We start from the raw sequence: 19,950 nt of genomic DNA, 5'->3' as shown, positions 1-19,950 counted from the left end.
GCCCCATCAGGCCTTTCCTGCTCCCCCCTCCCTTGAAGCAGGTTCCCCGAAGCAGAGACTTCTAAGGAGAAAATAGGGCAGAGCCTCTTACGGGAAACTTAAAGGGAATGGAAAATTTCTAATCAATGCCTTTGTACAGAATAACTACCACCCCAGCAAGGGGCTCGCTTCCCTGACGGGAATGAAAAGGGAGCAGTTCGCCTCTGCTTCTCTTGAACTTGTCGTTTCCCAGCTGGGATGGCTGGAACGGCTGGAGGGAGAGTACAGTAAGAATTCTAAGGAAGACCCAGGAAAGTCACTTAACTGCTCAGAGCCTCATTTCCACACCGTCAAATGGGGGTAGTGATAGTTTCCTGTCTTACTTGGGGGCTGGAAGTAAAATGACAAGTAGAAAATGCTTTCAAGCAGACCATCTGGCACACAGTAAGTACTCCGTAAATATTAGCTCTTATTATAAATAAGTTCATCGTTATTTTTTTTAATCATCCCTAAGTTGATCATTTGGCTCGCGAGAAGGGACAGAAGACTGGTGCCTTGCTCTCGTGAGATAAACAGAAACCTCCACGCTGGCTGGAGGGAGTTCGCTAAAGAAACAGAACACCGAGGCGACGTCAACACCACAGGGAGGGTTCCGGGGATGGTATAATGCTGCCACGTGTGCGGTTGGTGCTCTCTCGGCTGCACCACCCCAAGCTTAACCTCTGCGAGTAGAACACACACTCTGTGCTCCTAGAGAGGGCTTCAGCCCCAGGCCCCCGCCCAGGGGAGCTTGGGTGGACCACAGCAGTGCTTCAGAATCCCCTTCAGCATCTCCCCGAAAACCTAGAGAAGAAGGAACAAGGCCTAAGAAGCCGGCTCCACACTGTTTCCTCCTGGGAGGAGCCGATTTGTGAGTATTTAAAACCATCTCAAAGCCACGTGCGGGGCTTCCCTGGTGGCACAGTGGTTAAGTATCCACCTGCCAATGAAGGGGACACGGGTTCGAGCCCTGGTCCGGGAAGATCCCACATGCCGCGGAGGAACTAAGCCCGTGCGTCACAACTACTGAGCCTGCGCTCTAGAGCCCACGAGCCACAACTACTGAGCCCATGCGCCACAACTACTGAAGCCCGCACGCCTAGAGCCCGTGCTCCGCAACAAGAGAAGCCACCGCAATGAGAAGCCCGCGCACAGAGTAGGCCCCACTCGCCACAACTAGAGAAAGCCCACGCACAGCAACGAAGACCCAACGCGGCCGAAAAAAAAAAAAAAAGCCACGTGCATGGAGACTGTCCCACAGTTGCATTTGGTAGCTTTCCTATCACCAAGGAAAGAGGGAGTTTCAAAGGAGGTGGTGGGTCTGGGGCAGCACCTGGGGGTGCAAGAGGACCTGGTCAGGGCCGTAACCCAACTTTGTTCCTCTGCTTCTAGATGGCAGTGTGATCGCAAAGATTGCTGGCAGTGGGGAAGAGAAAGGGGAAGAAAAGCAGACCCCAAGACAGGAAGAGTGGGTTAGGGCACGTGGCAGGGCAAGTGGTTACGTGATCACGGAAATAAATGGTCATCATGAACACTGTAGCAGTATGGAAATGTTTGTAATACATGGATGAGTTGAAAATGCAGAATACACAGTGCTATGTGTACAATTACAACTATGTAGAAATATGCTTGAAGACAGAGACCAAAAGGACTCAGAAAAGTGAAAACAGTTGTGCTAGGAAGGCAGGAATGTGGGTGAAATAGATACATATTTGAGTTTTGTTAAATGATATTATGGTGAATGCACTAACATTAAATAAAAACCAAACAGGAACCGTAGGGCAGCAGGGGTGGGATGACAAATGCAGACCACGCCTTGGCAACATCAACCCCAGTTCATCACATCGCTCTTTTCCTCCCCCTCCTTCTCCCTCAAACCTTCCCCTACTGGGAGAGTTAAGGAAAGGAAGAAGGCAGCTGGTTTGAGTGGTGAAGCTCAGAGAAACCCAAAGGAAGTCAAAGGGATGAGTCTGGGCCCACTTGAACTCGGCCAGAAGGCCCGCGTCAGGAGGCACAAAGACGACTTTTCTTTTTTGACCATGCCACGTGGCATGCGGCAATCTTAGTTCCCGGACCAGGGATTGAACCCGAGCCCCCTGCAGTGGAAGCTCAGAGTCTTAACCACTGGACCGCCAGGAAGTCCCAAAGAAGACATTTAAAATGGCAGCGTTCTTGTAATACAGAAAAGCCAGAAATGACCAAGTATCCACTGACAGTGGAACTGATAAAGAGGCTGTGGTACGACAAAGCACTTCACGGCACTGAAATAAAACCAGATGTAAATATCAACAGGGATAAATCTCAAAAACATAATGTTTAGTGAGAAAAGCAAGCTGCATTATGATATTACAGCATGTCAGCACTTAAGTACACTTCTAAAAACACACCCAGCACGACTATACATTACTCATGGATTCAGAGACGCAGTGACCATCTGGAAACAGATGAGGAATATTCACAATGGATGGATGATAGTGTCACCGCTCTCCCCCACTGGGGAGAAAGAAGGCGCAAGGCTCCACGGAGGAGTAAAGGGAACCCCACTTGGTCTGTGTTTAATGCTCCCATTCACTGATAAATACCTCAGGCAAAGATGTCAGTTCTAGGTGGTGGCCACATGGGTGTTTGTTACATTATCCTTTGTCCTTTCCTGCTTTTCCTTTTTTTATGTTTTCAGAATGAAACAAGACGAGCAGAGAAGAGCACTGAGGCTGTTCTGTAGGCCCCAAGACAGCCCCCAGCCGCCCTCCCCAGGCCCAGGGGGCCAGCTCCACAGAGCCTGCGCCAGCCCTTTCAATACTGAGATTTGCCTACAAAAAACACCAGCGTGGGCCCCTCGCCCTCTACTCATTGAAAAACACAATGGCTGAATGTTTCGTTTCTATAGAAAATAAAGACACTCTGCCTCAAGTCCATTTTGTGAAAGGGGCAGGGAAGAGGGCAAAGGAAGGGAAAGAGAGAGGAGAAGGGCGGGAAATGGATGAGAAAGGCAGGGAAAGGGGAAAAGAAGAAAAAGCCAGAGGATAAGGCTAAGGAATAAGAGGGCAACAGAGAAACAGAAGATAAATAGATCCCGGGAGAGAGACGGGCCTCACACAACTGCCTCCCGGTCTTCCCTGCTGCTCTCCTGGTGGCAGGGCCTCCGTCCACCCTGGGCCCTGTCGCTGGCCCCAGAGGCGGGGGCGGGGGTGGGGAGGAGAGGAACAAAGCCAGTGAGGGCCTCTAACCCAGGAGAGAAGGGGCTCGGAGCCTCCCTGCGCAGAACATGGTATTCTCCAACAGCCAGCATTACAGAATTGCTAATGGGATCTGCCTTTTGCCAAGTGCGTCTAAACCCTTTCCTTAGAAAGGCATTTGTCAGCAGCTTATAGGGCTACAAATTCCCCAGTCTGCACAAAGCGCTGGGAGGAGGGAGGCCAACCCAGCTATTCCCCAAGGCAAAGGAAGTGGATGGAGGCCACATGCCAGGCTTTGGTGAACTCAAGCGGCCCCATGAAGACTGCTAGCTAACACGGCCCGGGCTCAGGCCAGAGCACCCGAGGGACCAGCAACCAGCCTGGGAGCAGATGCCTCCTCAGGGCCTGCAGCAGGTCCTGCCATCTCTGAAAGGGGTGACTGGAGGGCACAGCCTCAAGACCCAGACTCTCCCACCACCATCTGGATGGACACCTGAACGAAGGGGCAGCATCTTATGCGAGGCCTCCTCGGGATGCTGGAAGATACTCAGAATCTGGGGGCGCTCTGAGCCCAGCTCCCAAGATGCTCAGAGGATTCCAGGTTCTTCTGCACTGCCCATTTTCACCCAAGCCTGTCCAGGTGACACAGAGCGGCTCTGCCCTCATGGGCCTCAGTATGGTCTGATGAAGTCATTTGCGCGCTATAAGGCCCAAAGACAGGCCAGGTGGAGGTGGCTCAGCTTGGGTGCGGGCAGGGGAAGGTACCTCATACTGCTCTGTGAAAGCACCCTCATCAAAACGTTCAGGAGGAGACAGAAAGTGGGGTGAGAAACCGGGACACAGAGTCAAGCAGGGAGCAAGAGCTCTCCCAGATAGAGCCCTGCGGGGTTTGCAGAAGACCAGTCGGTGGAACCCTCCACTGACTCTGCATATGTACGGAGTGTATGTACGTGCACATCGTGATACTGTAACATAATGAGGCGTATATATTTGGCCTTCATCCCCAGCTCCTGGCACAGAGCTCCTAAAACCCCTATAATTTCCTGAACGATTGGGGTGATAGGAACATCTTTTGTTATCATATTTGGTCTTAGTCCCAGATCCTGACACAAGAGCTTCCAAGACTGTTGGAATGGAAGTGGTAAGAGTGAGTGTCTTTTTGGATGCTCGCGAGATGACGGGTCTAGGTCACCAGAGAGACGTGGTTAGAAGGTTGGAACGTTCAGCTCCACACCCTTGACCTCAAGAGCTGGGGAAGGGAGAAGGGCTGGAGGTTGAGTTAATCACCAATGGCCAATGATTTAACCACTCATGCCTACACAGTGAAACCTCCATAAAGGCCCCAAAATGATGGGGTTCAGAGAGCTTCCAGGTTGGTGAACATGTGGAGGTGCTGGGAGGGCGGTGCACCTGGAGAGGACATGGGAGCTCTATTTGAGCAAGAAAGAAGAAAGGGGATGGGGAGACACACAGACATTCTGAGTTACGGACCTGATGCTGTAAAACATGCTTCATGGTGGAGAGGAGGGAGACTGAGGGAATTCAGGAGAGCCGGCCATACACCCACTAAAGCAGGTCTGCTGAGGAGACACTCACCCAGGGGAGGAGTCTGGGCCATGGGAGATGCCGACAGGGAGGAAAGTGATGGCCCCGGGACCTCGGAACCCCGCCCCCTTGAACAGGCTGTGGATTTTCTCTACCTTTTATTTTGGTAGTCAAACGCAGTGGGATGCTGACTGGTAAGATCAATGGAAATGCTGCCAAAGAACTTACTAAAAACGAATGCACCGGGGAACCCAAAAACTGCCATGAAGCTGAAGTACCCTGTGAGGCTGGAAGGAGGCAGAGGCCGCCTGGGGCACCTGCTCTAGAGCCCAAGGGAGCAGCCTCCCTCTCTCTCCCCACAGGTAGGCCTGTCGTGAGCCACAGCCTGAGGTCTGGCTACAATGGGAGCTCAGTGAGTCCATCAGAAATATCAGAGGGTAACATGCCTCTGGGATTTCTCTTCCAGTCTAGCTTACATGTCACTACTGCACTGATCTCCCCTTAATCAAAATTTTCAAAAAGCTCTAAAGCCCAAAGCGCCAAGTTCAAGGACCACAGCCTGGTGCTCAAGGCCTTCTGTGATGTGGCATCACCAGCCTTATTACCCAGTCTGCCCTACAGTACACCATGGACATCCTACTCTGGCCTTTGCCCTGGAACGTCTCAAACCCTCTACCTAAATCCCATCCATTCTGTAAGGCCCTGCTCTAGAGTCACCTCCTCCAGGAAGCCTTCTGGGCTCAAGAGCTCCAAGCCAGAGTCTCGCGTGAATTCAGACTATTCCACTGTCTGCCCTTCATTAAATGCTGCCTTGAAAAGGATCCTGTGTGGCTCTTCCACACTCTCGATTCACCGTGCTTTAGTGCATCTATGGCTTCACAGGGCCAGAGGCGGACAGACAGATCAGGGTCAGCCGGCCATGTCTGACAGGCTGCTTGCAGGAATGACTCCTAAGGCTTAGCCAAAGGGGTCAGTGATCAAGTGAGCAGTTGGCAGAAAACACTGTGCCAGGGAGAGGACCCAAGAGTGAGGCAGCAGGAGGTAGAGAGCTGGGAAAGCAGGCTGGTCCAAGCTGAGGAGGGACGAGTACAGATGGCAGGGAGTGTATACCGTGGAGCCAGCAGACAGGGAGCAGCAGGACGGGCCAGGTGCAGGGCTGGGCTGCAGAGGGCACCTGCCGGCCAGAGCTGGGTTCTTTTGTGTGGCTGCCCGGCCGCTGCTTGCCTGGGCACAGGGCCTCTCCAGATCAGCTTTCTGACTCTCAGCTGAGGGCTCCTTGAAGTCTGGGAACCACATATGTACTCTTCCTCACACTGCCAGGCCTTAAGAGACTGAGCCAAATGAATGCATCTCTGAAAACTCTCCATTCTCTTCCTGCTCATTTGTGGTCACCCGCATCCTGGCTGTCTGGGCCACACCTAGCAACCAGGGCTCCTACTGCTGTAATATTTACATGTCGATAGCTGGAGAATCCACAAGGAGAGTTCCCTTCTCTGCTCTCTGAAGGCAGACAGAAAACAATCAGTTTAATTTTTTTTCCTTTTTTGTTTTTTTGGCCACACCATGCAGCATGCGGGATCTTAAGTTCCCCAACCAGGGATCGAACCCACACCGCCTAAAGTGCAAGTGCGGAGTCTTAACCACTGGACCGCCAGGGAAGTCCCACGATCAATTTAATTTTTTCGTGCCCTGCCAATGTCTGACAGAAGGGTACCTTCTAGCCTCAGCTGTGTGCCCAGAACTTGTGCGGAATCTTGCAGGGTTTGTGATTTCCCCTTAGGAGATTGCTATTCTGTGCCTACCCCGCCAACAAGGGCCCCAAGAAGCATCTCACAGAGCACAGGGAGGGTAGAAACCCCCACCCTCAAACTGGCTCTGCATGATATAGACGGTCCTTTGGTAATTTATTACTTTCAGGTGACCTCAGGGCCTTAGCATCGGCCAGTAGAATATGACCTGCACCTCACTGGCCTCCACCCCCAAGAAAGGGCAACTCCCTTCCTCAGAGAGCAAAAGGCTGTGCTTCACTGAGGACGTGTGTTTGGAAAGAAGATGCCTCCATATAGAGAGGCTGCCTGACTGAGCAGAGTGGCCAAGTGAAGCCCAGCACCCACTCTGCTTTCTGGGACAAATTCAGTCTTCTGAGCCCTTGTACAAAGTGACACCTATTTGACCAACACTTTTTAGTTCTTCAGAAGATATCATCCTACTGTAGTTATTTCCCAATGTAAATCCCATCTTGCCCACTCAAGGGCAGCACTGGGACACCCTTCTGGTTTCTTATTCACCACCAAGCTCAGTGTACAGTATTGGTGGTTAGCTGGAGCTCAAGAAATAGAATCCTATGCATTTAAATCTACTCCAGCTTTTTTCCAAAAAGGATTTGAGGCTGCTTAAAAAGTGCATGATATAATCCAATAAAAAATTGATGAAAACATCCCACTGAAAGGAAAACAAGGAAGGAAGAGAAAACCAAGCTAGGGTCAAGGGCACGCAGAGAAATGGTCAGCTTTGTAAAACTGCTAAAGGTGGCTACAAATTCAGCTCTGAGTTTTCTAGGGGCTACAGCAAGGAAAGAACTGTGGTCTGTGATGAAATCCAAAGTATACGAAAGATGAAAGAAAAAAACAAAAAACAAAAATGCACCTCCAACTGCAAAAGAAGTTCAGTTTTTGCTGGGTGCTAGAGGGTCATTTCCTGAACATAAATTCCTACAAGTGGGATTCTGAAATTAAAGGCTTTATAGATTTTTAAGGCCTCTGGTGTACATTGCCAATTTCTCTCCTTGAAACGTTGTCCTGATTTAGATTCCCACTAGCAGTCTGCTCTCTTTCCTATACTGGGGATTATCTTTTTTTGGCAAGTAGAGTTCTTTGCAAATGTGATAGACACAAATTCAGTGTTTTAATCTGTAAATCACGAATGAAAATTATTCTGAATATTTTTCTTATCCATTCTGACAATATGCATCAGGTGAATTGCCCACCTCATATCTTGTACATATTTTCAACTAAATTGTTTGTCTCTCTCTCTTTTTGGACTGGTATCTGGAAAGAGCTCTTTTTCTATGAAGGATATAGATTCTTTGCCACATGTGTTATTAATACTGTTAGTTGCCTTTCTGTTAGTAAGCTTTTTGACATCCAAAAGTTTCTCTTTTTTAGGTTGTAAAATCAAAGATTTCCCTTTTTTCCCCTAAGTCAGTCAGTTAAATATTAAGTGTCTACTCTGTATCCAACAGTGAAACTGCCCAGTTTTACTGAAAAAAGTTAGGTTAAGTAACTCGCTCAAGGTCAGTCAGCAGTAGAGGGGTAAACCCTCAGCAAATACTTGTTGAATGAATGAATAAGTGAACTGAGAGACATGAAGTTTTACTTATCCCCACCAAGTGGCAATTCAACCCTCTGTTTAGTACGACTGGCCTAGGATCATCACTTTTCTCAAGCAATACTGCTCCTACCCCAAGACACACATGCTTTAAGGCTCTCTGCAAGCAGAGTGCTGGAAGGAAATACTCCTGGGCCATCTCCTTTAAATTAACCAACTTGGTACCCGTCCTTCTGGACCAGTAAACCATGTCATGTCTCTCCACTTCTGCTTGGAAAGAAAACTGCTTTCATCTTTTTTATTAGTAGGAGGCGTAAGGCTCCAAAATTCTCAAAGGATGAATAGACCTAGACTTAATGCCCAAAGTGTGGTCCCTGGACCAGTGGCAGTGGCATCGCCTGGGGGCTTTTGCTAGAAATGTAGGATCTCAGCCACACCCCAGAACCACTGAATCCGAATCTGCATTTTCGCAAGATCCCCAGGGAATTCTTATGCACATTTGAAACTGAGAATCACCAATTTTAAATGAAATATTAATTTTTTGAAACTAGCTCCTAACAAAGCCAAATGCTTACTCTAAATGGTGAAGAAAAAAGGTTAAAGAACCTGATGAGTTCCCCCACAAGCTGTGGAGTTGGTGGGTAGATCTTGATTTGGCTTTTTTTTTTCTACTTCCTATAAACCAAGACACTGAGAACTCAAATATTAGCTGTTATCTCTCTAGGGTTGACCAGGATCTGGTACCACTGATACAAAGACAATGAATTTAACTCTTAATAGGCCACCAAGAAAAAACCTGGCTGGGTGAAGGCTGGGAAGGAGGTATTCACATAATAAAGAATAAAAACACAGATTGTCTCACTAGTAATCATTATTTCTGAAAAACACCATGATTAGTACTTCAAGTCCAAGTTTTCAACGCTCTCAGGAAACTAATTTTCTTGCCTAAAAGGCAATACCCCCTCAGCCAGCCGTCACTATGACACTTCAGGAACGTGCGAAGTATGGGATTTGCATTATCCTATTAACGCTCCCAGCGACTCTTTGTGGCAGATATATCATCCACAGTTTACAGATGAGGAAACCGAGGCTCAAGGAGCTCGAGTAACAGAACCAAAGGTCACCCTCAGGTCTGTTTGACAGAAAGAACCTTGGGATAGGGTTTTGGCCGAGTCATTGGGCAGGTGTTCTCCATAGCCCAACCACATTAGAACCCACTAGGCCGGGTGGTGAGAAGTAGCTGTCTCACTGGGACAAGCATTTTCCAAAAAAAAAAAAAAATGGCTTTAATGAGAGATAATCTACATACCTTAAAATCCACCGCATCTTTTTAAGATGCTAAAGAATGTGAACATTCATGGAAATAAAGATGTTCTTTTCCCTCTAGAAGGAAAGCCAAAGAGGTGGTGAGCCCAGACAAGCGAGCAGGATTCCAAGGAACCCACGAGTCGGGCACACCTACCTTGGATTCCATACAGCCGGTTGAGGCGCGACCGCCGGGCCTCGTCGGTGTAGGGAACTGCGAGCCACGGCATCTCACTGAAGTACTGTTTGAATGAGTCCTCTGACCTACAGAGACACACACAGGGAGACAAAGCCCTATTACCCCACAAGGCACCACCACTGGGTCCTCCCCACCTTCCACCAAGTCGTGCCCAGGGCCCTACAGATGCCGGGGCTTCTAATCATCGTGCTCCTCGGACACCAGGCCCGAGGAGGACACTGTCCTACCCATTCCAGTGCACACCCCAAAGCAAAGCTCCACATAACAGGTGGATGCCAAACTGAAATGCCAGGCCACTTCAACATCCCGCTTCTCTGCACCCTACACATTCAGCTCACGCTTAACTTCTCCTTTTTCAACATTGACAGGTCTTACTTTTATGAGGAGTCTAGATGTTCAGATACCAGGTTCCCCGCAATGTCTGTAATCTGTGCACATAACAGTGATGCATACAGGACACTTAACCAAGCATATACCTACGACTCCATGTCTAAGAAACTCTAGGAGTGATAAATCTAATCAAGTGATAGAAAGCAGATCCGGGGATCTGTGGGGCTGGGATTTGGGGGTGAGGATTAACTGAGAAGAGGCACGAGGGATTCTTTTAATTGATGGGAATGTTCTACACCTTCACTGTGATGGTGACACGGGTACATACATTAGTGAAAATACATTGAACTGGACACCCAGAATGTATGAATTTCATTGTATGAAAATTGTACTTCAATAAAGTTGACTTTTTTTTATTATTTATTTTGGCTGCGCCACGGGGCTTGCAGGATCTTGGTTCCCTGACCAGGGATCAAACCCGCACCCTCCACAGTGAAAGCGCGGAGTCCTATGCATCATGCAGACATCAAGGGTACGACAGTGGACACAAGGCCCTCTGTGTGTTGCCATCTCAGAGACCCTTCTGTGAACAGAATACCTGGTGGCTCAGTCTGAACTGGGGCTGGAATTTTGAGATGAAGGAAGGTCACTGGTGAGTAAAGCCGGCAAGAGGGCAAGAAACAGAGGAGACTGAGGCTAAAAGGCCCTGACGTACTCCAGGAAGAATGTCTGTTCTTGTTTTGAGGAGAGCCCCTAGAAAAAGCACGTGGCCAGAGCTAAGAGAAATGACTGCAGAGCCCACTAGGATAGGTGCCACATTCCATTAGTCTCCGGCTCTTTTCTTTCCATCCTCCCCCCTCCACATCCTTTCACCACCATCCACAAAGCTGAACTAATCAGAAAAAAATGCGTGCTAATCTCAAATGCCCCAGGCCAGAATTGGGATGTCCCTTAATAATGACAGCGAGGAAGGGTTTTTCTTGGCTCCCCTTCAGACAATTACCTGAGTAAATATGAAATGTATCTGTCCCTCCGATAATCATCCCAGATATGTCTTCCCTGATCCCTATCCCCCAAGCTCTAAGCTTAAAGAGGCGAGATGTGTATGGCAAGAGACATCCACCTAGAGAAAAGGGGAGATGCACCGCCGCCGCCGCTCTCCCCAGCACGCGTTACCTGTCTGCACTAACAAAGATGATCTCGAATTTCTGGCCTGCCTCCTTGATCTTCCGGTAGGATTCCACCAGGACCCGGGTGAGGCTTCGGCAGGGTGGACACTGGAAGACATGAGTGGGATCCTGCAGCCTCACGTCGCGCCTTCTCCTTCCCAATTCCCAGCCACCTGCCCGTAGAGGCCAGGTCAGCAATACCCAAGCAGGATTCGGATCGCGTTTCCAGTTTATGGAAGAGGCAGGAACAAACGTGCCTCTCGTGACAGCGCGTATCCAGCACAGGCCCTGCCCCATCCACGTGGGTGCCAGCAGGCAGCAGTTAAAACGGGCTCCCGCGAGGCCCGTGAGGAGCCTCGTCAGAATGGGTTAGGAGGACTCCTCTTTTTATTTATTTATGTTTTAGGCGGAAGGACTACCTTTTTAGGCCAGTCCAAAGAAGTCATTTTCTTGCCGCTAATATCATTCATGACAGTAAGCACTGGCAGCATGCCAGCAATGCATCGGGCACAGGAGAAGGCAAGGATGCTGGGAAGTGACACCTCCAGAAGCCAGCCCCAGCTGGGGCTGGTGGTGACATCACTGCTCCCTTCTGTCTGGACTAAAGAGGGACCAAACACTCACCCAGTGTGCAGAGAAATAGACTCCCACGTGAGACCCCTCCAGGCTGCTGCTCTCCAGGGACTGCCCATTATTTCTAAGCAAGGGCCCTGCAATGACTTCCCTGAAGGGTTTAGGCCCCCAAGGGAATTCCAAACCTGAAACAGGCAACAGATAGCGAGAATGTTAAGACTCTTCCTCGTGGCCTCTGACCCAAAAGGCCTCAGGGCTGCAGAGCACGACAGCTTTATCACCAAACAGTATTTTTTAACATATCCATAGAATCCGCAGCTAAAACAGGAATAAAAGCAGGACTCAGCCACGGCAGAGCCCTATCTACCTTCAAGGCAATGGTTCCTGAACCTGGATGACCACAGGACCCATCTCCTGGGGGGCTTTTGAAAAGTACAGAAGCCCAGGTCACCCCCCACCCCCAGTCTCAGGATTCAGGGGCAAGGCTGAAGATGCATATCCAAAACAAAGCAAAACGACTCCCCGAGTAATTGTGATGATGGGACAGTTGGGAAATCACTGCCTTGGGTATTAACTGTGAGTTTCTTCCGTTCCAACCCTGGACTCTCAGTGGCTCTCAACTCTGCATTTTAGAATCAGCTGGGGAACTGTAAAATTCCCCACCCCCAGAGATTCTGATTCAGCTGGTCTGGGTTGGGGCCCAGGGAACCAAGTGAGATGAGAATTGCAGTCTACTGAAAGGAAAGCGTAAAACCACTCAACCCAGATGGTCGACATTCTGGTGACACGTAAGCCCCAGGCAGGAAGAGCAAATGATATGCTCCCCCACTCAACAGAACAGTGTTTTCTCACAGGGTGGTCCAGGGACCACTGCCTCAAAATCGCCTGGGGCGGGTGGAGGATGGGAGGGAGAAAGAAGCACAGCCTGGCTGAAAAAGCAGGTGGCCAAGCCCACCCTGAAACAAATGGATCCAAAAATCTCTGGGGGTGGAGGCAGGGAAGCTGGGTTTTTAACAAGTTTCAGAGTGGAGTGTGTGTGTGTGTGTGTGTGTGTGTGTGTGGGTGGGTGTGTGTGTGTGTGTGTGTGTGGGTGGGTGTGTGTGTGTGTGTGTGTGTGGGTGGGTGTGTGTGTGTGTGTGTGTGTGGGTGGGTGTGTGTGTGTGTGTGTGTGTGGGTGGGTGTGTGTGTGTGTGTGTGTGTGGGTGGGTGTGTGTGTGTGTGTGTGTGTGTGTGTGTGTGTACATTTCAGAAGGTAAAGACTTGGTTCTACCTGCCCTGGTGAAATTTTTACCGGGAAAATTTGTGACCAGGGTTGAATCCTCCAGTTGGATCAGTAAGCGAGGGACAGAAGACCTTGTAACGCTTCTATGACTTTTATGACTCCAGGGCACAGGGCTGGGGGGCGGGGGTTGAGAGAAGGAGAGAAATAGGCCCTGGACAGCCTCTGAGCAGGGTGATGAAAGCCACCCAGGCACAGCCAGCCACCCGGCCAGTCAGCAAGACCAAGGCTTAGGACTTGAGCAGCCCCAAGAACTGAGAGGCCCTCACCGCCAGGCCAGCAGAGCAATGCAGAGATTGCGACTTTGCTACGGTAAAATTTTAATGAGAAAAAACCCCGAAACCACACAGCCTGCCTCTGATTGTGAAGGTGAGAGCTGCCGTTGAAACAGCACTAGGAGTCGGAATCTGGGCTCAAGCCACTTCTCAATGGCCTCCTCAGCCCTCAAAGCTAAACTTCCTTTTTCAGATTCCATCTCTGCTGGCCCACGAATTAAAGCCCCCACGAGGGACATTCTGATCTCCGTAAAAATCTTAACCATGACCTGGAGAATACTGTAATTTCATCAAGACAATATTCTCTAGCCAAATAAACCCACACTCATATATTTCCTTTATACACTCTCTACCAACAGGGAGGAGGGCAGGGCAGGGGGGTAGAGCAGGGAGTACGGGTGGACAAAGCAAGGTCTTACCCTCTGGGTCATCGCGGATCACCAGCAGCCCATTCCTGCACACGACCTTCCCGGTGGTGGCGTCTAAGAATATTAGTGATGGAATGTTGGAAATTCGATATTTGTTCCAAAGTTTAAGCTATAAGAAGAAAAGTAAAAGAAGGTGGTTAAATCCAAACCAGATTAATTGCAGAGTTCTTCGGAGCCTCCTGGGCCTCAGGGGTAGACAGGCTGGAAAACACGAAAGTACAGATTAAATGAATTACTGATTAAAAGCAGGGCTGGCTGGGCAAAAGGGGCAAGAGAAGCTACAATCCCACTTGTCCCTGCGGCCTGAGACAGTGGAGCGGACCCCAAGTCAGAGCCACACCCAGGCTCAAGTCGCAGCAGAGGCCGACGGAGAACCACACTCGCCCTGGGTGAGCTTTTCTCTCCTACCTCCCCCATGGGCACTGTCTCTAAGAAGCACGAACATGAAGATGGATCAGGCATCTTTCAGATACAGTCAGACCTCCACCAGGTGGCTAAGGCAGGAAGGGAGGCTTTTTATTGGTGCCTCTCCACCCTATCAGCAGGCAGGTGTTCGGCCGTGTCCCCTTGGCCCCAAGGGAGAAGGGACAAGGGCATTCAACAGATGACCAAGAGTTAAAATCGGCCCCTCTCCCCACTTTACCAGGTCCATGCACAGAAATATCGGTAGTCGCTCTAAGTGTGTGCCACTCAGCCTGCAGACACTTGGGAAGCACGATCCCCAGCCAGCCCCAGCCCTCATTTCCCTGTGCCACTTAAAACAATCCCCAGTCCTTGGCAGGTTCCTGCAGTCAGCTGTGCCAGCTGTCAGAGGGCCAGGGTCTGAGAGCCGAGGCTGAGAAAGTGTGAAGGCGACGGCCCAGGGCTAGGAGCCGAGTGTGTGCTGGCTCCTTTGTAAGCTCCTGGCCGTCTGGGTGGTGCTGGTCAGGTGGGCTGCTGAGAGCTCTGGAACTGAACTGCCAAGGCCAGAAAGTGATGTAAAGAAATGAAATGTTGAACTACCAATGCACCTCCAGAAAAGAAAGAAACAAGGGGAGATTGCAGGATGGCCCACTGGTGATTCAGCTGTGAGCCTCCCTTCCGGGGGCCTGGGGCCCAGACAGGAGGGGCTGGTCCTGTGGGCACTGGTACAATAGGGTATGGAGGTATCGAGGGAAACAGGCATCAGAAATCCAGCTGCATAAAGCAGAGGAAAAGGCATGGGTGGCTGTGATCATTGTTTTTAACTCAGTCCCAAGCAGCCAGGGAGTTGGGCAGTGTATCTGCCAAGAAATGTGAGGCCTACCCAGCCTATGGAGACCTGGGTCTTGGCAGGAAGGGTTGTGGGACCCCATCTCTAACTGGGTGGGCCCCCCTTAGTGCTGCATGTTTTTCCCAGTCTCACGTTTCCATTGGGCTCCCCAAACCGGCCAGGACCTCAGATCAAGGGTGACTCTGCCCATAAAGTTTCCAGTGACCGATTTTGCACTATTCCCAAGAAACCTGATACAGGATTCAGATTAAACATTCTTAAGAGATTCAACAACAAAACAAGACCATCCTACCAGTGGGATTAGCTTTACAAGTTTGCTGGTACCAGGATCCAGCCAGGTTAAAAAAAAAAAAAGTTGGGGTGGTGGGGGATTAAGATTATCAGATTTTCCTGATTTCAAAAGTAACTACTGGGGGGAAAAGTAACTATTGGGAAAAATGGGAAACATAGCAAACCACAAAAACTGAGATAAAAATAACCCATGACTCATCACTTATGAAAGCTTAGACAATTTTATATTCCACCAATGGCAAATGAGAGCACCCGTTTCCTGGTACTCTCACCAACATTATCACTACCATTAGGTTTTCCAATTTGATAGGAAAAAATGATGCTCATTTTTGTTGCTTATCTTTCTTTTACTTACTGATGTTTAGGAGATACACATCTATCTCACTGTTATAAATACACTGTTTTTCTCAAGATATTTTTTTACAAGTGGTAAGTGCTGCAATTCATTGAACAGATATTAACTGAGCACCTACTATGTGCCAGCCCAAGGGACAAGAAAGAACAAGGCAGATGACGTGGCTGCCTTTGCAGAGCTTCTATTCTAGTGGGAGAGACAGACAATATAAGCAAGAATATATAGAGAAAAAAAATTTCAGGCACTTGTAAGCAATAAAAAGAAGCCAGAGCAGGGTAAGAGCGAAGGCACACTGGGGGGAGTGGTACACGTTTTAGTGAGTGCTCTGGAAGGCATCTTTGAAGAAATGGCATTTGAGCACAGATAATGACATGAAACAAGTCACGTGCACACGGGGGGAGGCTGAATGGGGAAGGTGATAGTGGACGCAGCCAGACAGTCAGGGAGGGGAGCCACGATGAGGTCAGAAGGGCAGTCGTGGACCAGATCTTCAAGGCCCTGTAGACGTGTAAAAATAACAGAATTTTATTCTAAGCATACAGTCAGACCTCCATATCCACAGGTCCCGCATCTGCGGACTCAACCAAGCGCAGATCAAAAATATTCGGGGGAGGGCTTCGCTAGTGGCGCAGTGGTTGAGAGTCCACCTGCCGATGCAGGGGACACGGGTTCGTGCCCCGGTCCGGGAAGATCCCACATGCCGCGGGGCGGCTGGGCCCGTGAGCCATGGCCGCTGAGCCTGTGCGTCTGGAGCCTGTGCTCCGCAACGGGAGAGGCCACAATAGTGAGAGGCCCGTGTACCCCAAAAAAAAAAAATATTCGGGGGGAAAAAAAAAAATCAAGAAAGTTCTAAAATGCAAGGCTTGAATTTGCCAAGTGCAGGCAACTATTTACATAGCGTTTACATTGTAGGTATAACTATTTACGTTATACGTACACTGTATTAGGTATTGTAAGCAATCTAGAAAAGATCTGAAGTGTACAGGAGGATGGGTATAGGTTATATGCAAATATCGTGCGATTTTATATAAGGGACTTGAGCATCCGCGGATTTGGGTATCTGTGAGGATCCTAGAGTCTTGGATGACCAGGTGAGGTCATCCAAGGAGAAGACACGGCTACAGAGGAAAAGGGACCCCAGGGGAGAGCCTGGTACCACCCACAGCAGGCTGAGGAGTGATGAGTGACACAGGAAAACAGGGAGACTCCAGTGTCCCAACAGGCAGGTGAGCCAAGTGTTTCGGAGAGGACAGTGTAGGCCACTGTGTCAAATGCCCGGAGATGTTGAATAAGATGAGGACAGAGAACTGACCAGTGGATGTGGCACCAATGGTCACATATGACCTTGATGGGGTCGGGGAGGAGTCAGCGCAGGGGTGAAGCTGACAGACACACTGGAATGAAGAGGGAAGGACGGGGCACAGCTCTGTCCAGCACACATGCCTACAATGGGCCTGGGACCCAGACAAGTCCAAGTCGTCCCGACAACACGTGAAACATCAAGAGGAGAACAACACAAAGAAGAAACGTTATAAAAAGAGGAGAAAATAGCAGATAAGGGGCTGAGGTAGTGACTATAGGCAACTCTCTTTAAGAGTTTTGCTGTAAAGGAAGCAAAGAAATGGGATGGTAGCTGGAAAAATGAGGTCAGGTGATGAGGTCAGAGGGAGGATATTTTAAAGATGGGAGACACTGTAATATATGCAACTGGGAATAATACAGAAGAGAAAGAAGAAAACTGATGAAAAGGAAAAGTGTAGAAGCAAAGTCCTTGAATAGGCAAAAAGGTGGGAGCCAGGTCACAAATGGAAAGATGGAATTGTAAAAACAGCTCATTTTTAAATAGACAGTCATTCCTCAGTATCCACAGGGGACTGGTTCCAAGACCTGCCGCAGATACCAAAATCCTGGAATGCTCAAGGTGGCCCGCCATATTCTCAGTTCCACATCTGCAGATTCAACCAGCCACAGATAGGGCAGTACTTTAGTATTTACTATGGAAAAAAAACACCAAAACTGTTTATAAGTGACCCACACAGTTAAAACCCATGTTGTTCAAGGGTCCACTATACACATTTCAAAGCAGTTCTTTAGTCTGAATAAAAAAATCATGCCATTTGCAAATAAAAACAACTTCATCTTATTTTTTCAATATTTATATTACTTATCTCCTTTCCTTGTAGAACTATTCTGGCTGGAATTTCCAGAACAATATTAAGTAGCGAGCATCCTTATCTTCTACCTGACTGTAATGGATATATCTGTAATATTTTACTATCATATGTAATATTAGCCATTGCGTTGAGACAGATATCCTTTAACATGTTCAACAAAACAGTCTTGAATATTATCCAGCCTGAAAAAGGAAGGGTATGCTACAATAAGGACGAACATTGTGGACATATGCTAAGTGACATAAGCCCATCACTGAAAGACAAATACTGTATGATTCCACTTAAATGAGGTACTTGGAGTAGTCAAAATCATAAAGACAGAAATTGTAATGGTAGTTGTCAGGGGGTAGGGGGATGGGAGAAAGAGTTACTATTCAATGGGTGTAGAGTTTCAGTTCTACAAAGATGAAAAGAGTTATGGGGATAGATGGTGCTGATGGTACCACAACATGCATGAATACATTAATACCACTGCAATGTACACTTAAAAATAGTGAAGATGGTAAATTTTATGTATGTCTATCTTATCACAATTTTTTAAAAAATAGCCTTCCTTAACACTTTGAACAAAAGTTTCATCAGGAAAAGGGCTTCCCTGGTGGCACAGTGGTTGGGAGTCCGCCTGCCCATGCGGGGGTCCCGGGTTCGAGTTCTGGTCCGGGAGGATCCTGCACGCCACAGAGCAACCAGGCACGTGCACCACGGCTTCTGAGCCTGCACTCTAGAGCCCAAGAGCCACAACTACTGAGCCCGCGTGCCACAGCTCCTGAGGCCTGCGCGCCTGGAGCCCGTGCTCCGCAACAAGAGTGGCCCCCACTCACTGCGACTGGAGAGGGCCTGCACACAGCAGCGAAGACCCAGTGCGGCCAAGGGTAAATAAATAAATAAAACAATGGATCTATTAAAAACAAAAAAAAAGTTTTATCAGGAATGGATGGTTACTTTAAGGTTATTCTTTTGACTTGTTGTGGTATATTTCATTAGTAACCACTCTACGGTTAAAGTATCCTTGCCTTCATAGAAGAAATCTTCCCTGGTCACATGTATTGTCATATCTCCCCAGGGACTTGGGACTCCCACAAGCAAATGGCATCTTGTAACAACAAGCTTTTTGGTAGCTAGTCTTTTTCCTAAAGGAAACTGCAGCCCGTGAGCTTTAAATATAAAGATGGCAGATGTAATGTGATTGTAATAGAGCGGTTTGAATGTAGGCACCCATATTATACTTGAAACATAAGCATGTGACTGGCTCTTGGCTAGATATTTTTTGAGGAATGGTGGCTTATGGTACCTGGGCAACATAGCCCCTAAATGCTGGGCCACTTATGGAATCTGGGCAACATAGCCCCTAAATGTTGGGCCACTCAGTGTGAGTCAGGACCATCCCCCAGCTGATGTCATAAAAGGAGGACCTGAGGATGAGGCCTGCTTTAGTGTAGTACCTTTTAAGACTCTAAAAATAAAGGTGCTGTCCCCTCCCCCATAACAGATAAGGAAGAATTCAATTTTTTCTGGGTCCCTCATGTAGGCAGAAGGACTATAACACCCTCCCCTTGTCCTACCTCAGATCATCACAGATACTTCTTTTTTCTCAATATCCTCCTTAGAGAGGGAAGAAACTGTAGCCCCTATGACCCTTATCTTCCTCCCTCCCTAGAGAGCCTCCCCTTTCTTTCCCCCTGGATCTCAAGGAAGATAAGAGGTCATGGCTGTGTTTTGTCCATTGTTGTTAGACCTTGTTTCCAAGTAAAGGCCCACTGGGTTAGTGGGAAAAAATTATGTTTCTAGACTCACATCTGGCGCTGAAAAGTTGATCCTTTTGTAGACTAACATATCATGGCCTAATTTTATATGAGAGTGATTTATTTAGGAACTTATATCATTCACCAGTGATTTATAGATTTGCTTGGGACTATCTGTCTCAGGTTTTAGCATCCCGATTACTCTGCTCTGAAACTGTGCAGAAGGCATAAGAATGATCATTCCAACCATGTCAATTTATGTTAGAAAAGTCACACAGGTCCGCTTTGACGGTTCTTTTATGCCAACTGGAGATGAGCTTAAAGAAATGATCACCAAGATTCACCTCCGTGCCTTCAAGTGTGGCTGACATCTCAAGTCCACTAAAGGTTTTCAAAAAGGCCTCTTAAAACATTGGTTTCATAACCATTTTGGGGTCACAGACACTTTTGATGATAAAAGCTACATATAGATCCTTTCTCCAGAGGAAAATACACATGCACAAAAAAGTCTG

The 19,950-nt window shown here is 48.4% G+C and overlaps 1 protein-coding gene across 1 annotated transcript in view; it reads right to left on the bottom strand.

Annotated features, from left to right (window-relative positions):
- NXN (nucleoredoxin) overlaps positions 1–14,041 on the bottom strand; it is a 23,467-nt gene extending 9,426 nt beyond the window's left edge. The window contains exons 1-5 of the mRNA XM_024736039.1: positions 14,033–14,041; positions 13,616–13,733; positions 11,694–11,827; positions 11,077–11,177; positions 9,529–9,635 (exon numbers count right to left, since the gene is read on the bottom strand). Coding sequence (XP_024591807.1) covers positions 9,529–9,635; positions 11,077–11,177; positions 11,694–11,827; positions 13,616–13,733; positions 14,033–14,041 — 469 coding nt within the window. The remainder of the gene's footprint in view (positions 1–9,528; positions 9,636–11,076; positions 11,178–11,693; positions 11,828–13,615; positions 13,734–14,032) is intronic.
- Between the last annotated feature and the right edge of the window lie 5,909 nt (positions 14,042–19,950).

Source organism: Neophocaena asiaeorientalis, unplaced genomic scaffold, assembly GCF_003031525.2.
Source record: "Neophocaena asiaeorientalis asiaeorientalis breed wild unplaced genomic scaffold, Neophocaena_asiaeorientalis_V1.1 scaffold129, whole genome shotgun sequence".
Lineage (NCBI taxonomy): Eukaryota > Metazoa > Chordata > Mammalia > Artiodactyla > Phocoenidae > Neophocaena > Neophocaena asiaeorientalis.
Note: the sequence above shows the minus strand (reverse complement) of the source record. Positions and strands in the feature narration are given on the sequence as shown.